Here is a 27,991-nt window from a genome sequence, read left to right as displayed (position 1 = left end):
TATCATTTTAAGGTTCCTTGTTTTATTGTGTATGCATGTAGACAGAGAATTTTTTTGCTTTCTTTGTCCATTAAGTCATTCCAAGATGTCATTCTGATTCTTAATTAAGTCATAGTTTTTACCTTTCACTGAAAGGGGGGGGGGAAGGCAAATGCCCTCCAATTAGGAAAAAACCACTTAAAAATTTCATTGAAAGAACCGTAGTTTTTGTCTTAAGGCTCTGGTTGTTAATGGAAGAGCACAGACAGTTAAGAGGCTTCTGTGGTTGCATATGTCTGATAGAATTTATTTGGGAGCCTCTTCAGCTGAAGGGAGTGCATTGTTTTGTCTGAAGATAGTTATTCGCTGCAATGTACTGAAAGGAAGCCTTGATGGAAAGAGAGAGAGAGAAAGCTTTTCAGACTCTTTTGCCTGGCATTATTAGGTTGATTTTCATGCTTCTACAGATGTGGCTTTTGACTGTAGAGCAGCGAAAAAAACAAACTTTCAGTACAACCTGTCTTTTTGCATAAATTCACTTCAGACACCTCTTTGAAATGCAGCTCTTCCCAGTGTAACAACAGACTGCCTAATTTGGTAGGCAGTTTTGATAGCAGCAATTTGCCAGCCGAAAATCTCATGCTGACTCCTTCTTGCTTAGGCATTCCCAGCATTGTCATGCACATTGGAGTTCAGCCTAGGAAAAACCAGTCAGTTTCCTATATTACTGCATTCCAGCTTTGGCACTTTAACTTGAATAATCACACCCCTGTCACATCTGTGGTAATTGTTTCAGTTTTTGGAGTGATGTAGCCCTAAAACAACTATAGTATTAACTCAAGCCTAAGATCAGGATTGTGAATTCTTGATTCCATATTGCTGTATTGTGATTACCCTACTGTTCGTTTAAAGCTAACCTGCTTATGTGTGGACAGCAGTAATCCCACCTTTGTATTGATTTGTAAAACTGGTTTTGGGCGCAAATTAAAGAGATGGAAAATTAATGGAACCTCAAATGTTTTCCATCTGCTAATTGCAAAGATGACAGAATTTTTATTTATTAGTGATGGTGAATCTTCTATTATGTATAGTTACGCAAGATAAATTTCAATATAAGACGTTTAACTGCCTTGAATATATTTTTTTTTCCACCTGAGCCACCATTATCTTAATTTTTTCTCTGTGTTTTAGAAAGTATCTGTTGTATTTGTTTTAATGCTGCTCTTCTTTCCTTCACAGGACAGTTGAGTCTCTGTCTAGGGACTTTAATTAGTCCAGTAAAATCAGACTGCATGTCAGCATTTTTTATAAAATTACCTTTGTTTGATTTTGGTTCTTTTAAGTAGCAAGTGCTCCAGTTGTTACAGGCAGGCTAAAAATCACACTCATGTCACAGGTGAAAAGTCCTGTATTAGTTTTGTTAAGCAGAGGATTTAATTTTAAAAGTATTTCAGATGATAAGTGACACACTGTAAATTGTAAGAACCTTTTGAGTATGACACAGAATCCTTTGGAGGATACTGTTCTTGCTGTAAAGAATATTCATTGAACATTCCGTGTGCCTGCAGTTTTCTAAAGTATTACAACGTGGATATCCCAGTATTTATTTCATGTCCTGACTTGGGACTAATCAAGTGTCCTTCTTTAGTTTGGTTCCAGGACCAGATATGAGAAAATAATAATTCCAGAATTTTATCTTGTCTGGAACCTTCAATTGATGGTTTACAACAGTTTAGAAAAGTTCTTATGGCTTCCTTCCTGGATTTTGGAACAGCTGATTCTCTGGGGTTTTTTTAAGATGAGCAAGTTGATGTTTTGTTTCCACATGCATTTTTGCTCAGGAAGCGTTCAGGACTTCAGTTTTCCATTTGGTATAATATTTCTCTGTGTTTGCGTTCTAAAACATACATTGTAACCACCTTTCCACCTTCATTATAAGTAAGAGGAAATAGTGCTGCTTGACTTTTTTAAAATTCTTTTAAAGATCTGCCAAAAAGTTATTTGCTTCACGTTTGTTAGCAGTTCTGTAAAATGCATCTGCAAAGATTGGGAAAACAGGGATCCAGTATGTGTGACACTTGCTTCCTCAGTGCTATTAAAATAATTTTACTTGTGAAGCCATTTAGTTTTCTACTCCTGCCACACAAGCCTAATCTGTATAATCTGTATATTCTCAAAGAACATTATGCTTGTGCATTGTATAAAGCTTTTTACTTTTTTTTTATGCTTTTTGGTAAGGGAGAGTGACCTGTACAATCATTAGATATTCAAGTTATGATAATTCAGAAGATATGTGAAAAAGTAAAAGTTTAATTATTTAGCTGTAATAGGAAAAATTGTGGTAGGTAGATTTTGTAATGTGATAAGCATGTTTCACATTCTAAGTATCTCTTTTGCAAAAATCTTTTATGTTTGAATGCATACCAAGTCCTCTTTATCACAACCTAATTTGCTGAAATTAAGATCTCCATAAAACATTAATGTAATGTTAAAGATATCCTTTTTTAATACAACTGTAAATCCAGCAACTTAAATGTAACAAACAATGGATAGCAGTGCAGATAATGACAGTCTTAAAAGATTTACTAGTTATTTTGTGCAGTCATGACAACACTTCCTATAAAGGAATTTTGAAGTAGAAGACAACAGCTGTGGCTAAATAATGTAAATTTGTCATAAATTTCAATGTTGCTTTTCATAGTACAGTGTTTCCTTTATCAATATATTTTGATATTTAATGTAAGAATTTGGTTTGTCGTTTGCCTATGTTGTGTCTTAGTGTAGACTACTATGGGAAGAGTCTGAAAAGCAATAATGTAGTTCAGGCTGATGAAAAGAGAAACCTTCTGCATTATAAATTGGTGTTACCATATGCATAGCATTATTTCAAAAGAGTTTATTGTGTCATATCTCTCTTCCCACATTTCTCCTAGACAGTGTAACTACGCTGTATGCTACAGATCTTTTTTCTTTAATGTTTCAGTATATCAAAGAGTAATTCTGCATTAAAAATAGTGTCTCTTTTTCAGAGAGAGAGAGAAATTAAATAAAGATATCCAAGAGACCTAAACACGTTCAAAGCAATCAGATACTCACAGAAGTTGCATTAGGAAAGTTTCACCAGATCTTTAACCTATCCTCCCAGCAATGGTAGTTTTTTTGGTTGGTTTATTTGTTTGTTTGGGGTGGGGGTTTTGTTTGGCTTGGTGGTTGTTTTGTTTTGTATGTGTAGTGTGTTTCATGTAGTGTTGTGCTTTAAGCCTGATTTCTTTTTAAAAAAATGACTGAAGAGAGGAGATCTTTCAGTGCACAGTGTTTTCTTATTCTTTTATCCAAAGTCTGTCTGCAGTTCTATAAACTGAACCATGACTATGTGGACAGTAGGTAGATTAAATACATTCTTCAATTTTACTGCCTTTATCAGATTGTTTTGCTAGCATCTTTTTAAGGGAAGCAAGGGCATAGAAGAGCTTCCCAATATTTGGCCATTGTTGCCCATACGCAAAATTTTCAAAAATATTTTTGTGAAACTGAGTTTTGACAGCATGTGTTCTTCTTTTTGTCATTGTTCTGAAATGAAGATCTGCCACATATTAACTATAGTACATAGGTTATAAACTAGTATTTTAAAATAAATGTCAGAAGTAAGACCTGCAAGAAAGCTTAATATCAGTGTATGCTGACTAGGGGTAAAATGCAAGACTCTTGCTGAGTAGCCAGCAATCTTGTTCAGCTCTCCTGTGCTTGGAAAAGGCAAAAATAATCTACTGTATTTACTTTAGGTAGTATTTGGACAAATGTGATTCAATACATAAGCCTGTCAGGAACAGTCATATATACAAAAATTTCAAACATAGATACAGACACTTTAGCTAGAAGGAGTCACCTTTTGAATGTACACTCTGGTAAAATATTCTTAGGAAGAGAGTTTAATCTGTTGGTGGCTTAAAACCAGCAGTGAAAATTGAAGTCTGGCTGGGAACATGAAGACATGCCTTCATTTAATGGATTTATGAACTTTTGTTGCACCATCTGAGTAACCTAAGAAGCTGCTTTTCCTTGCAGGTGTAAAATGAATTACTCTGGGTTTCAACTTACTAGTTGCTGATTGAGATTTCTTTGTTGGGGTTGAATTTTTTTGGCATTTCTGTTTTGTAGTTCTCTGTATTTCTCTTTTGCATTGAAAAGTTAGTATTTAAACCTATTATTTATTACTGCTTTGCATTTCATTTATCCCTCAGCTGACTTTTGTCTTTATTTCTGAGCATTCTGTCTTAAGGGACATGCACAGCATCCTACAAAATAGTATAATCTTCTTTATGCTATTTCTAGTATTCCATAGCAACTAAGGAAAAAATGAGCCTAAACTGAACACTACAACACAGGCAATTCATTACAGATTTTCCGCTTAGTATTCAGTAAATTGTCAAGTCCTTATTTTCATCATTAGCATATTTTTCACAGAGCAGAAGCATAGCTGTTTCTGGCAGACTGAATTAAATCTGTTTTACTTGAATATGAAAGAAGAAAACATTGTCAGGCTTTCTATGAAAGCATCATTTTCTAGTAATAATTTATTTTTCTGGAACAGTTTGCTGTGGATGTCTTTGTTTCCATAAAAATATGGATGTATATCCTTCAGTATACCTGTAATTATACTATTTCTTAACTGAAGGGCAAAACACATGGAAAAATCTGAGATTTTTTTTTTTCCTTTTTCTACTATTCGTATTACATGAGCTGAGAAATTTACTTAGTTCTCTTTTAGACATGTACTGGCACATTTCATTTAAAATTTTGAAGTATATTTTTTAGAATTGACCCTTCCCCCAAAAAAGCCTCGGAATTCCACTAAGGACAATGAAAAAGATCAAGTGTAACTGTTCAGAGAATTTGTTACATGATTTCTTTTTCTGTCTAAAGCTAGCTGATAGCAATTCCATTTTATTCATTTTGAGTCTCGTAGGTAGTCTTCATTACTGTGAAATTAAGTGAACACTCGTCATTTCAAAAGAGAATTTAGAAAGTGCCTGAATGTATTTTGCTTGCTTATGTACTGTCATGTGAAAGAAGTGTTTTATTCAAGGTTTGATTTTCTTTCAGCAGTATAGAAAGCTCCCATATTCAGTTTGTAATCCCAATAAACTCTGCATTTGTCAGTGAGTCTGTTTTATGATAGCTGTATGCTGGAACCAGTAATTGTGTGGGTGGCAAATATTTACAATATTAAAAAAGAACTGAGAACCAAAACATACACCTCAAATCAAAATATAAATAAAATAACTTAAAATCTGTGTGCATGAAACTTGTATTTGTGGGCTTGTAAATACACCTGCAGACACAAATTCACCTCTTTACATGTACATTCGTTGTTATGTACATATAAGGTTGTAAATTATAAAATTATACTCAAATACATACTTTGCTCAGTTATTCCAATAGCAAAGAGTATAGGAAAGAGCTCAAATGATCCCTAAGAGTTGTTTTGCTGTTTACCCTCAATAGATAAGAGTGGACAGATTTATTTTTTCCTCTAATTTCTGTTGGTTTTCATTGTATTCGTAATAGGAGGAAAGGAAAATGGGAACTAGTAGTTCTTTTTAGTAAGTACTACCTTCCAGCAAGCAAAAAAGAAGCAAACATAGCTGAGTCATACTATTTAGGATCTTACAGCATTCATAGCTATTGCTGTATCATTTATATTTTAGTAATCTTAAGATATGTTTATTTGCTATCAGGAATCCATCAATATACACCATTCAGAGATTCACTTTCATGCTTTTATATTTAATTAGAAAATAAAAAAGTGAGGGATCCAGAGAACTAATCTCTCTCGCAAATGGCCCCCATTACTTCCTTTCTTAATTTTTATGTTACCGATACACCTGAAGTTTTTGTCTTCTAGACTGCTAAATACTTTGAGGAACCATCATCAAATGTGAAATCAATGTGTAAAAAGTAACATGTATCCCCTATAGTTATCATAAAAGAAAAAGCCTGACCTATAAGCAAGAGCAAGGAACTCTTTGGAAATTGTTGTTTAGGTTTTATTAAAGACTGCTTGCCTTCAGTCAAGGAATCTTTTCTTGGCCAGTGAAGATTAGGCAGTCAAACTGTATTTGTACTCTTAGCTTTCTGTCCCTTTCATCCAAAACCCACCACTGAACCTAATCCAACCATTAATCTTTCTCTGTAGTAGTAGCTTAATGGTATAAATGTAAACTATTCCATCAAAACATCATTCAGTCAGATGTTGTACTTAACTGTATCAACTAAAATGTGTTGGTATAAGATTATTTCTGCCCAAGCTACAATCCAGGAATTAATTACATGATTTGTACTGTTAGTTAATTTAATATTAAACTTTACATTGAAATCTTTACTAAAAACAGTAAGCAATTTCTGGTTGAGTGAATTTTTTTGTGAGCCATATTATTTTTAGGTTCTTTGGCTCTCTTTGGCATTTGTGTCTCAGCTCCTACGTTCAGAGGGCCTTTATTAATGGCTTCTCTTGAGATGGAATGATGTGCCTATCAAGAATGGCCAGTCTAAAACTTTTAATTATCAATGCTATGTTTTCACAAAATATTTGGTGGTTTCTATTGTTGTATAATTTGAAAACATTGTGTGTGACATTTTGAAATTAGATTGACTTTTATTTATAAGTTAAATTGATACTTTAGTCTCCCAGTTCCAGACTTAAGGAGCTGTTTTAAGTCAAAAAAGAATAAGGAGATCTTCTAATAGACTGAATTGCAACAGCTGGAGTAAGTTAAAACACAAAAATAAAATTATTTGCTTTGTCCTTTGAGGGAAGGAAAGAACGTTTTGCTGTGCTGTTTTGCCAAATTAAACTCCCTGATGTACAGCAAATATAACTTAAACATTTCACATCCACACAAATATTTTAATTTGACACAATACAATAAGTCATATGTTGCTATATTTTTAGTTACAGAGTGTACTGTGATTTGCCATTCTGCATTTATTTTTAGGTTTTTCTTGCAGGTAACAGCTCTTAACAAAAATATTTTAAGCACATAATTGGCATTTATTAGTCAGCCAAATTGTAGGAGTTACATTTATTTTAATGCTGAAGGTGAAAGCATGGTCTTGCTTATACAACCATTTTTGCAGGAATAAGTATTACTAGAAAAGAGTAATTTTGTTTTGGGTCTAATCTTTATTTATTTGTGACTATTCCAAGCTTCCTTGTTGTTTATATCAGTTGGATTTTTCTGGCTCTATTTGTGATTGAGTAAAACTTTCTTAAGTGCTGAATTACTCTTCAAATACAAAGGTATTGAGAAAAATCTTTTATACAGGAAAAAATGTTTCTTTTTATTTGTTCATTCTCTCACATGATACAATAGATTTTAAGAGTTATTTTTTTGATTGGGTAAGATCTGAAGATGTAGAAACACATTGTTCTCATATGTTTTAGCTTTTTCTTTTTGGATTAGATGCAATGTCTTGGATGTTAAACATGTCACTTTTAAATAATTGTCCCAGAATTTGATATTTTGTTTCAAAATTCTCCATTCCTTCAGTTAAAAGTCATATATCCTAATTGAAAAATGGAGAGAGGGAACAGAGAAGCTGTGGAAATTTTCCAAAAAATTCTGAATGAAAAGGCATAAGATATGGTGCACTTTCTTTGGTTTTGAGTAAAAATGAACAAAACTCAAATTGAATTTTGGGTTTTTAGTTGATTTTGGTTCATAAAAAGGTTTATTATAGTTTTATACTTCTGCTTTAAAAGAAGTATGTTTCTTCTAACAGATTAAGATATTGTAGGATGGAGATGGGGAGGGTAAGAGAGAAAGAGAAAAGAGACTAGGAGAACAAAGAAGAAAGTGGAGATTGAAGACAGAGAAGATGGGTGTGCTGGTTTAAAGGTAAACTGGCAGACAAGTGAACCCAACATGAAAGAGATTATAAATCAGAGTTACAATTTAATAAAATATATTACTATAAATACAATGGCGCAAAGAGTAATTGGTTTTAACCCACAAAACCCAGAAGTATAACCCAGCACCCTGGAACACAAACACAATGGGGTTTTGTTAGCCCCTGTGCTGAGACCCACGTGGTTCCTCTGAGTCCAAAGTAAAAGGAGGTGAAAACCCTGTTGGTGCAGATGACGGTCACAGTCTGATTGAGAGTGGTGGTCCCCTCCTGTTGAGGTTCTGGTCCTCCTCTGAATCTGACGAGTGGTACCAGAAGTCCCCAAACCCCCAAGATTATCTATGCTCAGGTTCAGGTGGGAAGGTCCAGTACCTCCCCCAGGACAGGAAGTACCCCAGTGGGTGATCTAACTCTGTGAGTCATGGGGTATTTTTGGAATTGTTGATGGCCCATTAGCAGACACGACCCCTCAGGCTGGATGTGAAGGTTCTAATGACTCCCTGGAGGGGAGTTATCACAGCTCTTATCTCACAGATTTCTCTAACACTCAGCTCACAACCTGAGGGGTTGGGTGTGCCCTGGGCAGCTGCTGCAAATGGTCCATTGTTAACAGTTCATGAGAGATTACATAGAGGGTAGAGAATGCACAGCTTTGGCCACACCCACACAGTGATTACTGAACCAGGACAATGGGAAAGTAGAAAGATAAAGGAGACGGGGAAAAAAAAAAAGAGAAGAAAGAGGAGAGGTGTACATGACGAGGCACTGGGGGACTGCGAGACAGCCTCTGTGCAGACACAGCTGATGCCAACAACCCCACCACAAAGCACAGCAGAGCCCAGCAGCCAAGATAGTGGTGCCTTTGTGGTAATATATTTAAGAAAGGACAAAACCAGGACTCAAGCAGAAGAGAAGGGTACAAAAGAATGTGTGGAACAGTCATGTAAACACCAGGGTCAGAGAAGAAGGAAGGGAGAAGGTGATTTGGGCACCAGAGCAGAGCGGGGTCCCTTGCAAGCTGTGAAGGGCCACACCAGAGCAGATAACTTCACTGCAGCCTGTGAAGGACACTGTGCTGGGACATTGGGATACTTTCTGAAGGAGGTGTTGCCCATGTAGAGCTGGAGCAGACAAAATGTGTGAGGAGGAAGCAGCAGCAGAGAAAAGCTGCTGTGGACTCACTGTAATGCTCCATTCCTCAGTGACACTCAGTGAGGGGAAGGTAGAGGAATCAGGGATGAAAAAAGCAAAGTTGAGCCTGGAGCAGGGAAACTTTTATTTTTTTGTTTTTGTTTCTCTCTACCCAAATCTATTTTAATTGGCAATAAATTAATTTTCTTTAAGTCGAGCCTGTTTTATCACTTAAGGTAACTGGTAAGCAATCTGCCTACCTTTACCCTAACCCATAAGTTTTTCATCCCCTTTTCTGCCTGCTTCCTGTTGAGGAGGCGGGAGTGGATGACTGGGTGGGCATTTGGCTGCTGGCCAAAGCTAACCCACTACAAGAGGAAAGAAAGATAAAGAAAGGGGAAAAAATAGGAAAAAGAAATACAAGATAAAAAGAAGAGAAATGAGAAGAAAAAGGGGAAAGAAAGGAAAATAAGTGAAAACAAGAGAAAAAAGAAAACTAAGAAAGGAAAGACAAAAGGTGAAAAAATGAAGAGAGAAAAGAAAAAGAGAAAATAAATACAGGTAGAGAAAAGACAATGAAAAATGAGAGAAAGAAAATAGAGGGGAGGACATAGGAGAAGGAGAGGAGAACAGGGGTAGGGAGAGAAGACATAAAGGAAAAAAAAGAGAAATGAAAGGCGGAGGAGAAGCAAAGACATGCAAGGTGGGAGAGAAAAAAAAAAGAGGAAAAAAGAGAGGAAGAAAGAAGAGGAATAGAAATGAGAGATAAGGAAAAGAAAGGTAAGGACCAAATAAAAAGAGGCAAAAGAAAATGAGAGAAAAAATAACAAAAATTAAACAAGTCCAAGCAAGTCCACTGTGATTGAGGAATCTGTAACTGAATGCTGTTAGCAGAGAAGTAAAAATTTTTAACTGACTGGGAGAGCTTGTATGCAGTAACCAAGACCCTGGAAATTACTTTCCCTCAAGTAAAAGCAGTAAAATTCCTATATTAAAATAACTCAGCTTTGATTTCAGCATTGCCATTCAGTGAATAGATACATCCTTTCCAGGTAAAAATTTCCAAAGAAATTGTAGTAAGCATTAAGAACTTTCTTACTGATTTGGACAATTGATTAGTTAGGCAAGTGGGTGGTGAGGCTGAAATGACACAGCATAGCAATCTCTGGCAGGCCAGCATGTTGGCATGTGCCAGTTTTTGAGGAATGGGCAAAGTTAATAAGCCAATTTAGTTAGGATAACTCAGTAAGAATTTTGCTAGTGAGTGTAAAGAAAGAAAAATAAATCACTTTAATTCAGCATAGGAATATGTGTTAGTGATGTTTTTTCTACCAGAGAGAAATATTACTTCATAATGTCATATCATATTACAGTCTGGTAGCTCAACATTAGGTAACATATTAAAGATGTAAAGGTTTCTGATATAAAGAAATAAATCCATAATTCTTATAAAATATGAGCAATAGTTTTAAACTCTGTAGTACTTACTAAAGCAGTTCGTACAGTACTTTCCTTGGGAACACTTTTTTATTATTTCCTTAAATGGTTAAATCTTACCATAATTTAAGCCTTTTTACTGAATTATGCTTGCCTTTTAAAATTTAATTCTAATAGGTCATAGTAGTATGTTGTGTTTTGCCTCTTCTGTTTTCATTACTGGGGGAAGGCAGAAGGAAATGTGTGTACATAGGCACCTCTTCCAGTTTTATAAATTTAGTTGCAGTTAGTTTTAATGGCAATGACTGGAAAACTTCACAGATATCACATGAGAGAGCAGAGACATGACATTAGGCTTGAGTGGGAGAACGTGTGGGGATATGGAGCTCGTTCAATCTTGGTAATTCGGCTTTCTCTCAGCAGGGTGGTTCCTCCGCCTCTCGCCTCCTCTGCGTCCAGATGTAGCAACCCAGGGGGTTACGGCTGAGGCGAGCCAGCTGCATCTGGCATGTAGGTTCAGGAGCGGCTGGAGGGAGCGTGTTGTGTTAACTGACAAAAGGTGAAATGCAGGCCTTGTGCTGAGGAGTCTGAAATGGGAACTAGTTGTGTCAGTCTGAGGCCATCCTTCTCCAATTACTGTAAACCAATATTGTAGCCAAAAGAATAATCCCACTCTCTCTGAGCTGCTTTTCCTGTTCTGCACTGCCCACCTCCCTGGCTGCTGGCACAAGTGTTCACATGGTTGTTTGGGGAAATAATCAAGAACTAAATAAAGAAAAAAGTAGGGTGGGGAGAGAACACGTCATGGAGACAGGAACATGTGGTCTGCCTTAGAGGGAAGCCATTCAAGCTGCTTCTTTGAGTGGCAGAGCTGGCAGAAAGTGACATGAGCTCAGTACTAGACTTGGTGCAAACCTTGTTGGTGAAAGCAGAAACTACTCCATGGACTTACATAAGGTACAGAAATTGCTGGCACTATTGCTGGCATAACTGCAGAGTGGTGCCTTGTAACCATTACAGCTGTGGTAACTGAAGTCCCTGCTGTGGATGATAAAAAAGGCTGGAAATTCTTCTGATCAGTTGGGGAGAAGTGTGGCTGGAAGCTGTGACTACATCAGGATTACGTTCCTGGTACAGCATGATAAAGTAGGAATCCTACTCAGCCTTCTGAACTAGTCTTGGCTGACAGCGGTTTTCTGGCAACACTTTGTTCTTCTTTTCCTTTTTCATTGTGCAACAGAGTTAATGAAGCCACTGTTAAGATTCTGCATGGGCTTCCTCATGGGTGGTGCAGCAGCTCAGAAGTCCTGTTGTTCTTTTGCAGCGTATTTTGTTGCTCCATTCCAGATCTCCAGCAGAGGCAGCTAATCAGAGATCTGCAGTTTACAGCAGTTTTCAGTCATCTTGAGAAAGCTTCAGGAAAACTCTTCTGAAAGCTCCACCTTCTGAGAACTTTGGTGGCATGTCATGGCAAGTCAGGGCCAACCTAAGGAGTCCTTTGACTCTCTCAGTTCTGACAGTTTTTGTTGGCTACTTGCTGCTTATGGACTACCTACATAGCAGTCTCAAGCTAACTGTAGATAGAGACTCATAAGATTGGTAAGTTGGAAATTATGACTTGGGCAATAGAAGGAAGTTTCTCTACCTGCAGAGAAGGATAGGTCTAGTGCAGAGGAAGGAGATCAGCAAGATTGTCAGGGGAGACAATCAGACCCAGCTGAGGCTCAGCCAAATGTGTACATGAAGAAGAAAATGGGGTTTACAGGTATTTGGGACCATGTCCTGACAGTCACCCATATGCCAACCTGTGGAGGTTTGCTTATTTTGGGGTACTTTAATCACAGATGCTGCAGGTGGACATCTGTAAGGCTTGTCCAGCCTTCAGACTGTTCATCCATGTGATGGACATCCACCTCAAACTTCATCCATGTGACTTCCATGATATTCCTGGGGTGACCCCAGGTATGTTAAAAGTGACTGCAGAGCCCTGGGGGCAAGGGTGAGGAGCATAAATGTCCAGGTGGTGTTTTTCTCAGTCCTCCCAGTGAGGTGAAAATGCTTAGGTGTCAGAGAACACATCCGTCAGGTCAAAGTAGCTGCATGACTAGTGTCACAGGGAAAGCTATGGTACCCTCTTTGAGGAATAAGGATTGTTGAACAGGGCAAGATTCATGAGATTCTGTGCTGACAGTCTCAGTCACCTTTTTTGAAGGGCTTTGATGTAGCTACTTAATGTGAGGGTTGGTGCAATTTCAAGAAAAGTGAAAGTGTGGGGAGCATCAGGGAAGTGTCCAGGGAACAACAACATGATGGAAGAAACCTTGCACTTTCTTTAGGCAGGCAGTATGCCTGGGGTCTCCATTTCAGGTGTCAAATAAACATGGGAAACAAACAGAAGGAATTGCAAGTCTCTGCGCACTTTCAGAGCACCTTAGAATTACTAAGACACTGGGAGATAGTGCACAAAACAGGGTGCTGCTGTAGATAGATGGATGGATCCAGCTGGAAAAGTGAGGCAGTGCACGTAAAGGAGGGGTGGGAGTGCACAATGCTTTGCCTCGAAAGAAGTACAGAGCCTGCAGGCAGAACATATGAGTAATGTTGTGGTAAACATCTGCTGTCTGGCCAAGAAGTAGATGAGGTCTTTAAGTTACTACTGGGCATCTTGCAAATATTGCAGACCATGGGAGTCAGGAGGGATGCAAGCAAGCCAGGACATTCCTGGAAGTCTATTTCTTGATGCAGGTGATTGATGAGCCAACTAGGGGATGTGCTGTCCTAGTCTTATTAGATGTGAACAAGTCAAAACTGATTGAAGATGTGAAGATGTTGAAGACCATCTTGGCCACAGCTGATCATCAAATTATGGACAAAAGGGCCCAGGAAATATGTTTTATCTTCCCTGATAAATGAGAATGGCCCATTCTAATGCACAAAAAGTCAAGGAAGTGTGGCAGAAAGCTGATATGAATGAGAAAGGGCAAATCATGCCTGACTGGTCTCTTCACCTTCTGTGTTCAGATGACTGGTTCTGTGCATGAGAGGACAGCAGTAGATGCTTTTTACCTTGACTTTAGCAAGATCATTGACATGATTTCCACTAGTATCTTCACAGTCAAATTGGTGAAATAGGAACTCAGTAGGTGGACAATAAGGTAAATGGCAATTTGACTGGATTGCAGGCCCCAAAGGGATTTAATCAAACATGCTAACTCCACTTGGTAACCAGTTAATAAGCAGTGTTGCTCAGATCATGATACTGAGACTGTTATTGTTGAATATTGCTATTAAAAACCAAAATAATGAGACAGATATTCAACACATCCACAAGTTTGGAGGAAGCAGTTGGTATACTGGAAGACTGGGCTGATGTTCAGAGGTATTAAGACAGCAGAGAATTGTGCCAAGAGGAACCTCATAAAACTCAACAAAGGCAAGAGCAAACTTCTCTAGCAGGAACATAGTGATCTATGTAGTGGTATAGGTTAGGGGCTAACAGGCCAGGAATCAACTTTGCAGAAAATGACCTGGGAGTCCTGGCGGCTAACAAGGCATACATGACTCCATCAGTGTGCCCTTGCAGCAAAGAAGGGCAGGCCCATGTTGGGCTGTGTTAGCACGAGTGTGGCCAACAGTTGGTCAAGTGAACTGATCCTTCCCTTTCAGCACTTGTGAGACCCCATTTGGAGAACCATGGCTGGTTTTGGGTGCCCTAGTCCAGGAAAGAGATTGATATATCAAAGTGAGTCCAGCAGAGGTTCACCAAGGTGGCTGGAGGTTAGAGTATATGATGTACAAGGAAAGGCTGAGGCCTGAGCTTGTTCACACAGGAGAAGAGAAGCCTCAGGGGGATCCCATGGCACTCCACTGCTCAGTAGTGAGAGGATGTAGAGGTTACAGAGCCAGGCTTTTCTTGGAGGTTGCGTAGTGACAGCATGAGAAGCAAAGAATGAGAGGCAGCAGACACAACATGTATCATGGAACATGGGATATTAAAAGTTCAGATTTGGTACTACGAAAAATACTTTTCCAGTGAGAGCAGTTAAGCACAGGAGGAAGGTTGTCCAGGGAGGCTGTGAAGTTTTCATTCTTGGAGATTGTACAAAACTTGAGTGGACGAGGCCCAGATCCAAGTGGTTCTGCTTTGAGCAGAAGGTTGGACTTGGACTAGGTAACTTCTGGAAGTTCCTCCCAGTGCAAATTATATTAGTGTGTGAACCTTGGTGGAGCTGAATGTTCTTAAAAATAGCTGTAACTTTTTTTTTTTTTGCAAGGGTGGGTTATATTTTTTATTTTGCATTTGACTCATGTGTTGTGTATCAGTAACACATATACACACAGACAAGATATTCTTAAAACTCTACAGCAAAAGTTGTGGAGAATGGCCAATTAAAAAGCCAAATTAAACAAAAGAACTTGGGATAAATTCATAGAAGTCCTGGTGTAGCTTGATTAAATTTTAGCAGCCAAAAGGGTGATTACTGACTATGTCCTGTTTAGCACAGTTGCTTGCTTTCCACCTTAACTTCTCTTTTTTTTTGAGGAATAAGCTTCACCCACCTTGAAGCCAAGAATATTTGGAAGGGTGGGGTGTTATTTTTCATTTTATACATTGCACATTTTGTGGCAATGTTTTTCTTGGGTTTATTACATTTTTGACTGTAGCACAGTCATTACTTCATTTTTCTAAACATATGTATTTAAAGCCCACAGGGGTCTGTGAAATCTGATACTAAAATAAGACATCGTATATATAAAACCCACGGTTTCTGTAAGAAAGCCATTTTTTAACCTCTACTCCAGAATTCCTTTAATGTGGCAGGAATTCATTTTTTTTCCTTTTCTTTATAGTTTTGTGCTTCATAGTGATCATTGATACTGGAGTAGAAAATGAAAAATCTACTACTGCTTTTTAATGAAATCAATTAAAACTATTAAAAGGAAATATTTTATAAAAGAAAAAAGAAAAAAAACATACATTTTTGAATGGGGAATAGCTATCAGAGAGAACAGTATTATTTGACCAGTATAAGAATTTGTTACACCAAAAAAATCAAATAATTTCTTCTAAGTGGTGTTGAATGAGGAGGCTGTTCTCAGTCCAGGGGACACCTTAGCTGTCATGACTATCTGACACATCCTGATTTCTTGTTCTTTTGGGGTAGTTTTCTTTCTGAAACATTTTTCTTCTGGGGTGATTTCAAAAGGTACTCTTTAATCTTTGCCTGTGTCTTTCAAAAGCATGTTCAAAATGCCCTTTTTTTTGTTAGCATTGCTTTTTTACTTGTATTATTTGTACTACATCTAATGAAGTGGTGAGGACTCAAAAGTGCAGAGACGCATTTACGTGTATCCTTTCTTTGAGATTTTTCTTCACAGAGAAGAAAAACCTTGGGTTTTCCCAGGTGTTAAGGAACACAGGAAAGTGTAAACAGTCTCTATAAAACTTGTATTCTCATTTCCTTTCTGGTTGAGGAATGCTTGTTGCCATATGTGAATATCATTTAAAGAGGTGTCATGGTGTCTCAAGCATACTTTTTAGAGCATTCAAAGTATTCAGAGAGACTTACTCAGAGGCATGGCTGGCAAAGGGCAAAGGTAAGCAACAAAATTATTAGGTAGAGTTATTTAAATTTCAGGAAAATTTGTCAGTATCTTCCAGTCTGTAGTATATCATGCGGCATCGGTGTGATAGGTTTGTGTTGGGTTTTTTTTTTCCTTCTCAAATTTACCTACTATACTACTGGCATCTTGTTTTCAGACACATTATAAATATTTTCAGGGGAAAATCCATGACAGTTGCTCCATAAAATTCTGTTCAGGAACACTTTCATTTCGCACAGGTTCTGGAACTTTTGTAAATAAAGTCTTTCTTCGGAGAGAAAGCTATTAAAAAAAAGAGGAAGCCTTACCGGTTTAAGGGTACTGAGATTTGTGATGAACTTTTGTTCCCAGGGCTTTTCATTTCATAGCCTTGGAAAAATTGTGATAAAGCTCCATTTTCACCAGAGATGAACTCCATTTGTTCTGTTCTTCTGGAACATTACTGTGGCTATTGTCACCAGATTTGACATCATCAGAAGTTTTCTCAGGCTGCCAGCACCATGAGATAACATATGCTTTACTCTAGATAACAAAAAGATTCATTATCAGTGTTGTAGGGTATCAGAACTTCATCTACTGTGGCCTCAGACTACTGAATGCTCTAAAAGTAAGGGTGAAAATGCTGAACTTGATTAAAATGTCTATGAAAGAGCATTGCACAGAGCAGAGGGCAGGATCAGATGTGTTTTCAATAATCTTTACTGAAGGAAAAAAAGAAATCAGGTATGTAATAGTGCTGCAATACAGCTAAGAGGCAAAAAACCCTTGTAAGTCGATGCCATCATTTGCAAAACTGAGCCAAATTTGTGGCTACAGAGAGGGAATTAGAATAAAAATTTATGGGTAGTCATGTATGAGAGCTTTGCTTTCCAAGAAACATCCTTAGATTGTGTGGTCAGTTAAGTTATTTGTGACTGACTGTGGGTGAATGCAGACTGTCTGGCAAACTCTTCAGCAAAGAATCAAAATAACATTTTCATACCAGCACCTCCTTTCTTTCTGTCATGTTTGCCTTCAGCTTGCAGTTTCATTCATTGTCCTCCTCAGTTTTTCTATGACGACAGATGGCTAAAGGTTTATTACCTTTGGGCTTTGTTGTATGTGCTAATGCCATGTAATCACTGCACACAGTGACTGTGTGTAGATGTACAAAAGGCCCAGAGGGAGATTGCTTCATGCAGGAGGATCCTAGAAGTAATAGAAATAGGTTTTAATGGTAGTGGTGTAATTTCCAGTATTTGTTTATTATGTATATATTTCACAGAAGACTTTAAAATAATTTTTGTATGTCTCTCTTCCAAGGAGAGACAGTGTTGTTTAATGCTTCAAAGGTGGTCTGGTAAGACTGAGAACACCTGTTAGTGCTGTGAAAGCAGCTTCTCTTCCAAATCTTTCCCTGATTCCAGTTTTGGTCAGTTGAAAATGTAAAACTGAACTTTGATGCATTTGTGAATGAGATTTTCTGCTAAGAACAGCAAAAAAGAAAAGTATCCTTTCATGATACCTACCTTGAATTTAAGATCCATGTTGAGCTTCTCTACAGTATTGCTTCAAATTATTTTACATTTGAAGGACACTGAAAAGTTCAGTTTCTTATTGAATTATCACTTTAGTCAACTGTGATTCCAGCTGCTTGTAACTCCCTCACAAGCTGCAAAGGGCAGAGTTCAAGTTCATGACTAGGTTCTTCTGCTTTACATATTTGGGGTTCACTGCTTTGGTTGACTTCAGTGAAGACTGGTAGGTAAGTCCTGCTAGCTTTTGAGACAGACATTGGGTACCTATAATGATGTGTTATGTTACAGCATGTCTATACTGGTCCTTGATTTTTCCATCATACTGGTAATAATCTTACCTCTATCTTCATCTGATTTAGAAAAGTAAGAAATCTATTTGAAGGTTGAGTATTAGTAGTACATATAAGGGCTCTTTTCCCCTGCCATCTTTTGGTAGTTGTTTGCATTTTTTGAGACTATAGGCAAATGAACTGTTCTAGTCTGTCTTGTTGCCTGATAGCCTGGCTTATTAGCTCTGCTCAAGGCGGATACCATGTGTGAAGCATAAGTAGGACCAGAAATGTAAGAATTTTCTTGGGTGCTGCCAAAATGAGAACAAAACTGATACAAATTTTGGCTAACATGGATAAAATTGATTAAAAATAAACTTAAAAAATTACATAATTATGTTAAGAAATTTAATTTAATCCTTTAAAGTGCATTTAAAGATCTGAAAGGGAGAGCTTATATTAGAAATAAATCTTAAGTATAATTTATTCAAACTGTATAAATAGTATTCAAGCTGTAGGTACTTCAATTCCTATAAAACTTTAGCAAATAACTTAAGGGTTAAGACTTTATTTATTATTACTCTATTTATTATTTAAATGGTTGACTTCATAAGATAAATAGTTTAGACAGTCACATCAACTGTAGGTATCAGGAGTATTTTCTGTAGTTCTCATTAGTAGTCCCTTTAAAATTACAAAGCCATTTGGAAGCTCAAAAAGGAAAATGCTTTTTTCTTGTTCCAATTTATGAATAAGTACTTTGTGTGAGAGGCTGATATCTTCCAGCTCTACAGTTTCACTAGTCTGTAAATATAGAAATAGTAGATGGTTCCCTAGTTACCTACTACCCATATATTAAGTGGTGGTTCTATTGTTTAGTAAATTATATTGGATATGTGATATTTTGGAGAGCCTCTCTTTTTTCCTTTTGTATCTAACACATCTAGTATATTTTCATTCAGCGTTAAAAAGCCAATTTCTTAATCAAATTCCAGTTTCTTTCCAAAAGTGATTTCACAGAAATAAGTACACTTATAATGATTTAGTAAATAAGATGTCATTGCTAATTTAACATCAGAAAATACAACCTGGATTAATTTCTGTATGTTAAGTTAGATAATTGCTGGATGTATTTGTAGTCTCCAAATTATCAAAAACGCCCATGACATTAAAGCTGTATTTGTTGGCAGATTGGGGTATTTTAACCATTTTAAGCAATGTATGAATTTTCCTACCTTACAGTAGGAAAATAAATGGAAAAAATCAAAAGCGAGATTTTAATTGATTGTTCAAATTAGATTTCCTGTTTGAAAGTTTAAATTGGTTTAGTTGGGATTAACATGTTTAGTCTATGATTTTCCTGTTGAAAGAAGGATGGCTGAATGAAACTGTACCTGGAATACATAGTCTGTATTTAACATTGGCTAAAAAAGCAAATATACTGCTTGCTGTCTTCCTGTGTGTTTTGGGATTGCATGGCCAGGTTTTGGTAGTTGGGGGAGCTACAGGGCTGGCTTGTGTGAGTAGCTGCCAGAAGGTTTCCCCATGTTCTAAAGAGCCAATGCCAGCTGGCTCCAAGTTGGACCCACTAGAACCCAGAGTAGAACCCATCAGCAACAGTGGTAGTGCCTCTGGGATAACTGAGTTAAGAAGAGGGAAAAGAAGTTCTTCACAACAGTAATAGCACCTCAAGAGAGCAGTGAGAACACGTGAGAGGAGCAACTCTGCAGACACAAAGGTCAGTGAAGAAGTAGGGGGAGGAGGTGTTCCAGTCACTGGAGCAGATTCCCCTGCAGCCTGTGGTAAAGACCTTGGTGAGTCAGGCTGTTCCCCTGAAGCCCGTGGAGGTCCACAGTGGTGCAGATCCACCTGCAGCTTATGAAGGACTCCAGGCTGGATGCCCGAAGGAGGCTGTGACTTCATGGGAAGCCGGTGCTGGAGCAGGCTCCTGCCAGTGCCCTTGGACCCACGGAGAGAGGAACCCACGCTAGAGGTTTGCTGGTAGGACTTGTGATTCTGTGGGGGACACATGATGAAGCATCCTGTTTTGAAGGACTGCACTTCATGGAATTGACCCACTCTGGAGCAGGGGCAGAGTACAAGGAGTCCTCCCCCTGAGGAGGAAGGAGAGGCAGAGAGAAGGTGTGATCAAGTGGACACAGCCCCCACTCCCCATCACCCCCTGCTGCTGCGAGAGAGGTAGAGAAAATCATGAGTGAAGTTAAGCCCAGAAAGAAAGGGTGGAGGGAATGTGTTTTAAGGTCTCATTATATTTTGCGTTATCCTGTTCTGATTTGATTGGTGATAAACTCAACTAATTTCCGCAGGTTGAGTCTGTTTTGCCCATGACAGTAATTCGGTAATTGCTGAGCGATCTTTCCCTGTCCTTATCTTGACTCATAAGCCTTTCCTTATATTTTCTTTCTCCTATCTAGTTAAAGAGGGGAGTGATAGAGCAGCTTTGGTTGGCATGTGATGTCCAGCCAGGCTCAACTGGCTGGTTTATTTGAAACTTTTATTGCTTGAAAAACTTGTAGGTGATTGGCAGGAACTCTTGCACTTAGCAGGATTTTTTTCTGTTTACCTGTGCTCTGTATTTCCCTCAGTGCCAAGGGAAGGATCCTGTGCCATTTGAATATAGTAAAATGTCCAGGTCTTTTTCAGACTTTACTTCACTGAACCTCTCCTGGGTATTCCTTCTGAGTTCAGGCTGGAAGACCTTGCCTTGGCCCCAACACTAACTGCTGCTGCACCAGCACTTCAGCTCAGTCAGGGATGGCTGTGGGAAGAGAGCAGCTCTAGACTGGTTGGCAGCAGTTTGCTTGTCTTCTTCAGATAAGGCAGCTGTCTTGTCTTGATATAGCTGCTTAGGTTCCTGGTGGTTTTGTGTGTCATTCATAAGCTAGGTCATGGCTATAATCTTGTAAGGCAAGTTGGGACTTTTGCTGGCACTTGACAGCAAGACGAAGAGCACACAGCTCTGTGAAGATTGTGGGGAAAAGCTGCTAAGTAGAAGCCAAACATGGCTTCATCACACTGGGCATCCAGTGCTTCACGCAGTGCCCTATGGAGCACTTCAGCAAGCAATGCAAGTCTAGACATCTAGTCAATTTTCCAGCATTTGCAGCTGCTGTATATGTTGGGAAAAGTGTACTTAGGGTGTGTGATTGACCTCAGTCTTAAGAAGACTTGATTTATTGAAGAGATGAAACATCATAGGTTACAATGCTGAATGCATGCTCAAGAGATCATTCAATGCAAACACTGGGACAGGTTCTCATCTATGCACCAGCCAGAACAGTGTGGATATGAGCTTCTCAGTTAGGTCATTTTACAAACTCCCCTGCTTGGTTCTGGTGTTGATTAAAACATCAACAGCTGCATTCACACTTTTAGACTATCTGTGAACTTTCTTTTTCTTCCCCCAGTGGCCATGAAGAACATTTATCTCAATTAACTTCAAAAGCCTTTTACATGTTTCTGGAAAATAACAATTATGCCTTCTTTTACTTTTCTGTTTACTGTGCCACACAAATGGGTTTTCTACGGCCTTCCTCATAGGTTTTATTTTCTTTCTGTTACCACTCTGAGACTGGTTTAGCTTACATTCATTATAAACATATTTTATTCTGTGTGACTTCAAGTCACAAATTAGTTCTGAAGCCTTTTGGTTTTACTTTTTTTCCAGTAGTGTGTAAAAATTGTTGCTCCCTTGTGACTATTTATGAGTCAGTATAAAATGAGCAGATTATATCAAACAAATAAATAGAGAACAATTTACAATACCTAAGCGCTCCTCTTATGGCAGTTGTCATTAGATTTGGCAACATATCAGGAAGGGGAGGTTACTCCACATACAGTGGGGCTGAGTGGCTGAAATGCTGCCTTGCTTGCAGGACCCGAGGGGCTCCCTCTGCATGTTGGGGAACTTTTATGGTCTGCCATGCTATTTTGCCTAGACAAATTAGCTTTAGTCTTTTTATTTTCCATATTTGAAACTTTTTTGGGCCAAGATTGCCATTTTTGTCTCTTGACAAGCAGTCTAGCAAAGACCATTAAAACTGGAAGTATAACCATAGAAATTTTCAGAGTTTTTCTGACAAAACTATCAAGAGGTTTACAAGAAATTTACTATATAAAAATAAGTAGTGTTTTTGCTGGTGTTTTTACAGATTTTTGTAGGCTTCAGGGGAGGATGGCAGAGGAGGAAATAACTGAAATGTGTACTTCCCCTACATGTTTTTGCAGAGGTCGTGTGTGAAAACTGTAGTCTGGCATTTCGATTTAGGTAACATTGGCTGCGTGACCAGAAGAGGGAGCCCAGAATCGCAAAATGTTGGCGATATTTTTGACTGGGAGAGTTGGGGGTGGTTTACTAAAGTACAGGGGTTTTGAAGGGATGTGCTGAATACTATCAACTTATGGTGATTTTGGAAATGGAATTTATGAAACATTGAAATGCCTGATGTTTTTTAAATGATCAAACTGTATTAGCAATTTTTATACTGGAAGGCTAATGAGTGTTGTTTTTTGATTTTCTTCTCTTTCCTTGTTTTCTTCTCTTTCCTGGTTGTTGTAACATCATAACATCACATCACCTTTACAGAAAGTAAGTAACTTTTCATTTTTTAAACCTATTTGAAAGTATGTTGGGGGGGGTGGTATACTCCTTGTGTATAGATGTATATGTATATAAAAGAAACTTGCAAGCAGAAGAATATCAATCTGAAATATGTACTGCTACAGATGGTAACTCCTATGTATGAATGACTTTTAGAATACTACAGTGGTTTAAAGCAGCCTCATCCAAAAGATGATAAAGAGTATGAAACTTCTGCATCTGAAGGCTGTAAATGGTAAACATATTCCTTGTGTGGAGACCATGGCAATAAAACTTGCAGCATATTGGTTTAAAATATATTGTGGTTCTTAAAATTCACAGATATCAAGTTGCAAAGTAGAATATTATTGCATCCAACTTCATTTAACTGAATCAAAGTTGAACTGATTTGGAATGTTTTAAGAACTTAAATCAAGTTGTGCCATTTTTTATATTTGAAGATACTTAGCCTTCTATTTGGCAGACGTTGACTGCTGTATTAATACCTGCCAGGAGCTCTGAGCAGAAGGAACATGTCCTCAGGCTGTAGGAAAATTTAGAAGGCATGTGATAAGTAGTACAGATCTCTCAGAAAGTGCTCTATGATTCAGACTCCAGTCTGCATCATGAGATCTCTGATTGCTAGCTTTTTGAACCACAGTCCCATGTGTTGTGATAGCATGTGTTGCAAATGTTTCCAGTATCAGTTGTGGGTAACATCTGGGAATTTTAATATAGTGTTTTAAGGATGCCGGTGCTGACAGAAGAATAATCAAGTCATTAGTTAACATGGGTCAAAATAGCAGTTAAAAAGGGCATCACAAAACTTCAGTTTGATCTGCTAGTTTGAAATAAATCCCACTTCGCAGTGTCCAGATGATTACTTCATTTGCACTTGGGTGTGTGGGTGTGTTACGTGTGGTTTATTTTGTGCTCGTTATAGACATACCCAAGTCCAGTTTTCAAGAAGGGTGGCTATGACCCTTTGGTTGCATGCCATTAGGAGTTGCAGATATCCATAAGAAACAAGTATAGCAGTAGTTAAAGTACTTCTTGGCTCAGTAACCAATACGGATTTCTTTGCAAAGAAGTCAGAGAGTAGTTTCTATTGTCCAAATGCCAGTTGTCTAGACTTTGAAGATTAAGATATCTGCTGTGAGCTCAGTAGTGGTCATGAGAAGTTGCCAAATCCTCTATTTTGGGTTCATTCATCTTGCATCATTTTAATTGGGTAATGATATCTAAAAATAAGTGTAGATTCCAGAATAGAAGGATACAAATTGTGCATATATGTGCATGCAGTTTTGTTTCTTGTTGACATAATGAGTTTATCTTCCAGTGCAGAGTCAGCAAGTTCTTTCTATCTTGCAGAGGAAGTCTTAACAGTGATAATGTTTCACTAAAAAGATCCAAGACTGAGAGAGTTGAAATGGCTTCACGTTATGTATGTTAACATATGGAGAAATTGCACAACTATAGCTGCTGTATTAAATGCTTTGTGTCTTTACTTGTCAAAGTAGGGAAAATGTGTAAAGAGAAGTATTCTACATATTACAAAAGTGTTCTAAGAAATCGTTAATTTCAATGAACTCTCTTTATGTTTCCCACTACTAGCAGTATTGTTTCATTTCTAGCGTATTTAGGTTTGTATTTTGTTACAATATTAAATCAAAACCAGATGTGGTATTAGATTTATTTGCTAGGGGAAAAAAAAGACACAAAACAAACTTTCCAGAATGTTCATATTGCGTGATCATATTTAGAATACTCATAAAATAGATGCCTGTTACATATGTGAAGTGTTTATCAACAAGCAGCATTTTTACCTGAAATTTTTTAGTTTAGATTTAGTAATGTGATATATTAGGTGACCTATAGTAAATAAATTATAACGGACAGGACTTTCTGGCCTGAGGACATTTTATAGTTTAATTTTTACCGGAAGACCAATTACCACACTATTGATCTTGCCATTAAAATAATACATGTACAATAAAAATGAATTTGCTTGTAACAGAGCCATGGAAATCAACAGAAAAGATCACCATACAAAATACAATAATTTCAGTCCAGTTATGTTTATAAAAAAAGATCAGACATACAGTTTTCAACAAATATTGGATGTTGTGTTATAATTCTGCAGAATAAAGAATAGTATTCTCTGATGAACTTTGAAGCCCTGTTTCTGGTTTGTAGTTGAGTGTATAATTAATCGTGAAATACTTAGCAACATACTTAATTTAATGCACAGGCATTGTTCCACTTAACCAAGTGGAATATATTTACGTGGCTAAAGATAAGCATGCGTGCAGACTAGGGACCCCAGGGAAGAAGCACAGTTTCAGATTCAGTCCCTAGTACACCATGTACATTAGCCAGTAAATGGGGACAAAGATGTGATAGTATCTCTATAAATCTTGTACTTATATTTTTAAATTAAAATGAAATAAAATAATTTACGACTGCCTCCTTCCCCACCATTTTTAGATCAACTTTTCGAAATAGTATACATCTAGCTAGGATTAGAAACATTTGCTTTCTCTTTCTGATGTAAACTTATCTGTACTACAAAGACATCTCTCTCCAAATACTCCTTTTTTCTTAATGTTTTGTGTTTCTTTTTAATAGCCCTTTAAAATGCATTCCACAATGGTATTACAATTACTACCTTCAGTAGGTCAATCTCTTAATCTCTAAAACAACTCTAATTAGAAAAGATAATGCTTCATAAAAGACACAAATGTGTTCATATTTATGTATAATAATGCATGCTGACCATGTTAAGCCAGAAGACTTTACCATATATCACTTTTAATTTTAAATGTGTTCTTTCTGGGTTCTTTATTATTCTTTTGTTGCGTTTCATCCTATGGGATGCAGCTGCCCTTGAACTTGGTACTGTTTTGATCATTCATGTGCAGCAGCCACATTGTCTGTAACATTTTAAAAACGAGGCTCCGTGGTGTTATTTATGAAATAATTTCACATAAATATTTGGACTTCAGTTTTCTCAGAATGTGGAACTGGTTGCTGTATGAAGAAAAGCATAATTGTAATTCACAGACTTTTTGCCTCAAGCCTAGGGGACAGATGCATATGATTAAGTTTGAAACTGGCCTGTTATTGTAATGTAGATGTTTTCAGGGTTGAGAGAATTAAAAAAAAAGGGGGGGGGGGGCAAAAAAAGGAAGCAAAACAGGCAAGCATGAGTTTTAAAAAAATAGACTGAGGGAATAGTTTTGCAAGAGGCACTCAATCTTGGACTGCACAATTTTATTTTTCAGTGGAACCTCTCCATTAGCTTGCCTGAATGCCATGCTTCATACTAACACTCGTGTAGGTGATGGAACATTCTTCAAAATCCCTGGGAAATCAGGACTCTATGCTCTCAAAGTAAGTTTAAATTTTGTATATGGAATGTACATATAGCTATTAATCCATTTTATGAATGCCTGAATACATATAAAAGTAAACAGATTAGATTCTTTCTAGGGGAAATGACCTGATAGTCCTTCTAACTGCTTTCAGATGTCTTTTAAAAGGATTTATAATGAAAGTAAACATTGAATGTTTTATCCTAGAAAGCATATACATGTTCTTGAATGTGGCACATGGTATAAAAAACATGTAGCTTAGCTAAAATGCTGCTTTGTCAGAGTTGTTCACAGAAAGGCCTTTGTTTTACGAGCTGTGAGCTCAAGAGGATCACTGACTTTCTCATTAAGTAATTGTACTAATGTTTGATTTTTGAATAGTGAAAAATTATTTGCAAGTCTAATATAAATCAGCTTTTAATTTACAGGTTGCATCATTGCTTTTGAGAAGGAGTATAATTATAGTGATAGAATTTTGCCTTTATACTATTTTTATTTCTTTTCCTTTTTGTATTTTTTTCTTTTTTTTGTGAACATGATGTTTTCTGTGGGTGGAAATTTTTTCTTGGTGTACATGATCAAACTTAGAGGGGTTTCACAATAGGAGTGGAGGAATTTGAGGCAGAGATGAGAAACAAGAAAGTGAGATTATCTACTTGGCAGTCCAAATGTAATCAACTGAAATTTGGGGCTGAGGGAAGGATCTTTTGTAATTTGTGACAGATGTATTTGGTGTAAGGGTATAAAAATATAAAAATATATAGATTTGCCTGCTCCTGATAACTAAAAATTCTGTACCTGAAATTGAACTAATAGTTTTCAGAAGCTCTGTTTCCTAATGCACTAGAACAAATGCTGTTGTTTTTCTTTAAATCAGGAGATATTCTTGGCACAATTCCAGATATTCGCAATCACTCCCATGCTTGTGAGCTCCAGGTTGCTTCAGCTATTTGAATTCAGAAAACAGGCAAAGGCAGAAAAGAAACATTAAAGGATTTGTGGTTTGCTGCAGTGTTGTAGACACTCAACTGGAAAACTCGGATTTTTAACAGCCAAAATTTTTAACAGCCAAAGAAGCCCAAAAAAGAAGAAGAAAAAGTGGAAGATTTTGCATTTTATTTGACTTTTTTCTTTTTAAAAAGAGCATTTTGTGACTTCACAAAACAATTTTTTTGCTTTTGGTTTGCAAGCTTTTTCATTAAGGTCTGTTTTTTGGCTCTCTCTGAAGTAACACACAAATTTTATTTTATTCTTTTTTTTTTTTTTTCAAATCTAAGCATGAGGGTACACTGCAGTAATCTATTTTCGGAGATGCAGCAGGATCATGATTGATTTTTTTTCCTGTTAATTTTAGTTTTCTTCTTTTTTAACTGTAGAAAGAAGAATCAACATGCCCTACTGATGGAACATTGGATTTAGGATGTGAATCTGAGTTAGATGGCACTGAAATGGCTGAGACAAACAATAGTAATGGAGAAGAAAATGGTGGTAGGTATTTTAATTTTACTATTAGAGGGCATATTTTGGGAAAAGAAAAAGTGTTGTTCAGATTTTTGTGGTGTGATTTCCAAGCAGTATAAATAATATATTTTTTGAGTGACTCTCACTCTTTTTTGGCCTTATAAAGAAATCAGGAACACCAAGTGCCTTTATTTGACTTAGAGTTTTAAAACACAAAGAATTTAGTGCTGTTGGGTATGTTTTCAGTAGGTAATTTTTTGGCTTACAATTTTTTTGTTCTTGGGCCCACAGCTAAATTTGCCTTTACTGTGCTTCAGACTTGCAGTTGGCAGATAGACATTTCACTGATTTCAGTGTGGGCATGTGGGCTTGGTCCCTCTGTGGAGTTCTGCGCAGGACGAAAGTTTGTATTTTTTTCATTTAAGGCAGAGATTCCCGATTCTCCTGTGTGCCATCCTGACATAAAAAGTTGTTGAAGTATCAAATGCTGTGGGGTTTTTTTCTCCTAGATAGTGACAAACTGAAACATTGAAAGAACTTGAAAATAGCAACCTTAGAAATATTTTTTCTTTTTGAGAATTGGTAATTGGTTGTAAAGAAAACGTCAGTCACCTAAAATTACTTGTAAGTAACAGAAGTGAATATTATTCCTATTAAAACTAAACTCATGTAATGTTTATAAAGTGAATGTTTTATTAAAAAAGAAGTCGA

At 37.2% G+C, this 27,991-nt stretch overlaps 1 protein-coding gene across 2 annotated transcripts in view; it reads left to right on the top strand.

Annotated features, from left to right (window-relative positions):
- ASXL3 (ASXL transcriptional regulator 3) overlaps nt 1-27,991 on the top strand; it is a 131,784-nt gene that overhangs the window by 31,947 nt on the left and 71,846 nt on the right. Inside the window, exons 1-3 of one of the 2 annotated variants that reach the window (XM_071554593.1) lie at nt 23,880-23,889; nt 25,730-25,838; nt 27,196-27,307. In XM_071554593.1, the coding sequence (XP_071410694.1) occupies nt 25,761-25,838; nt 27,196-27,307 (190 nt within the window). In that variant the 5' untranslated portion in view covers nt 23,880-23,889; nt 25,730-25,760. Of the gene's footprint in view, nt 1-23,879; nt 23,890-25,729; nt 25,839-27,195; nt 27,308-27,991 lie in introns of those variants that run through there. The other variant, XM_071554596.1, reaches the window with a different exon arrangement.

The sequence above is a fragment of the Pithys albifrons genome, chromosome 4 (assembly GCF_047495875.1).
Source record: "Pithys albifrons albifrons isolate INPA30051 chromosome 4, PitAlb_v1, whole genome shotgun sequence".
NCBI lineage: Eukaryota > Metazoa > Chordata > Aves > Passeriformes > Thamnophilidae > Pithys > Pithys albifrons.
The sequence above is the reverse complement of the archived record's forward strand: the minus strand, read 5'-3'. Positions and strand labels throughout refer to the sequence as shown.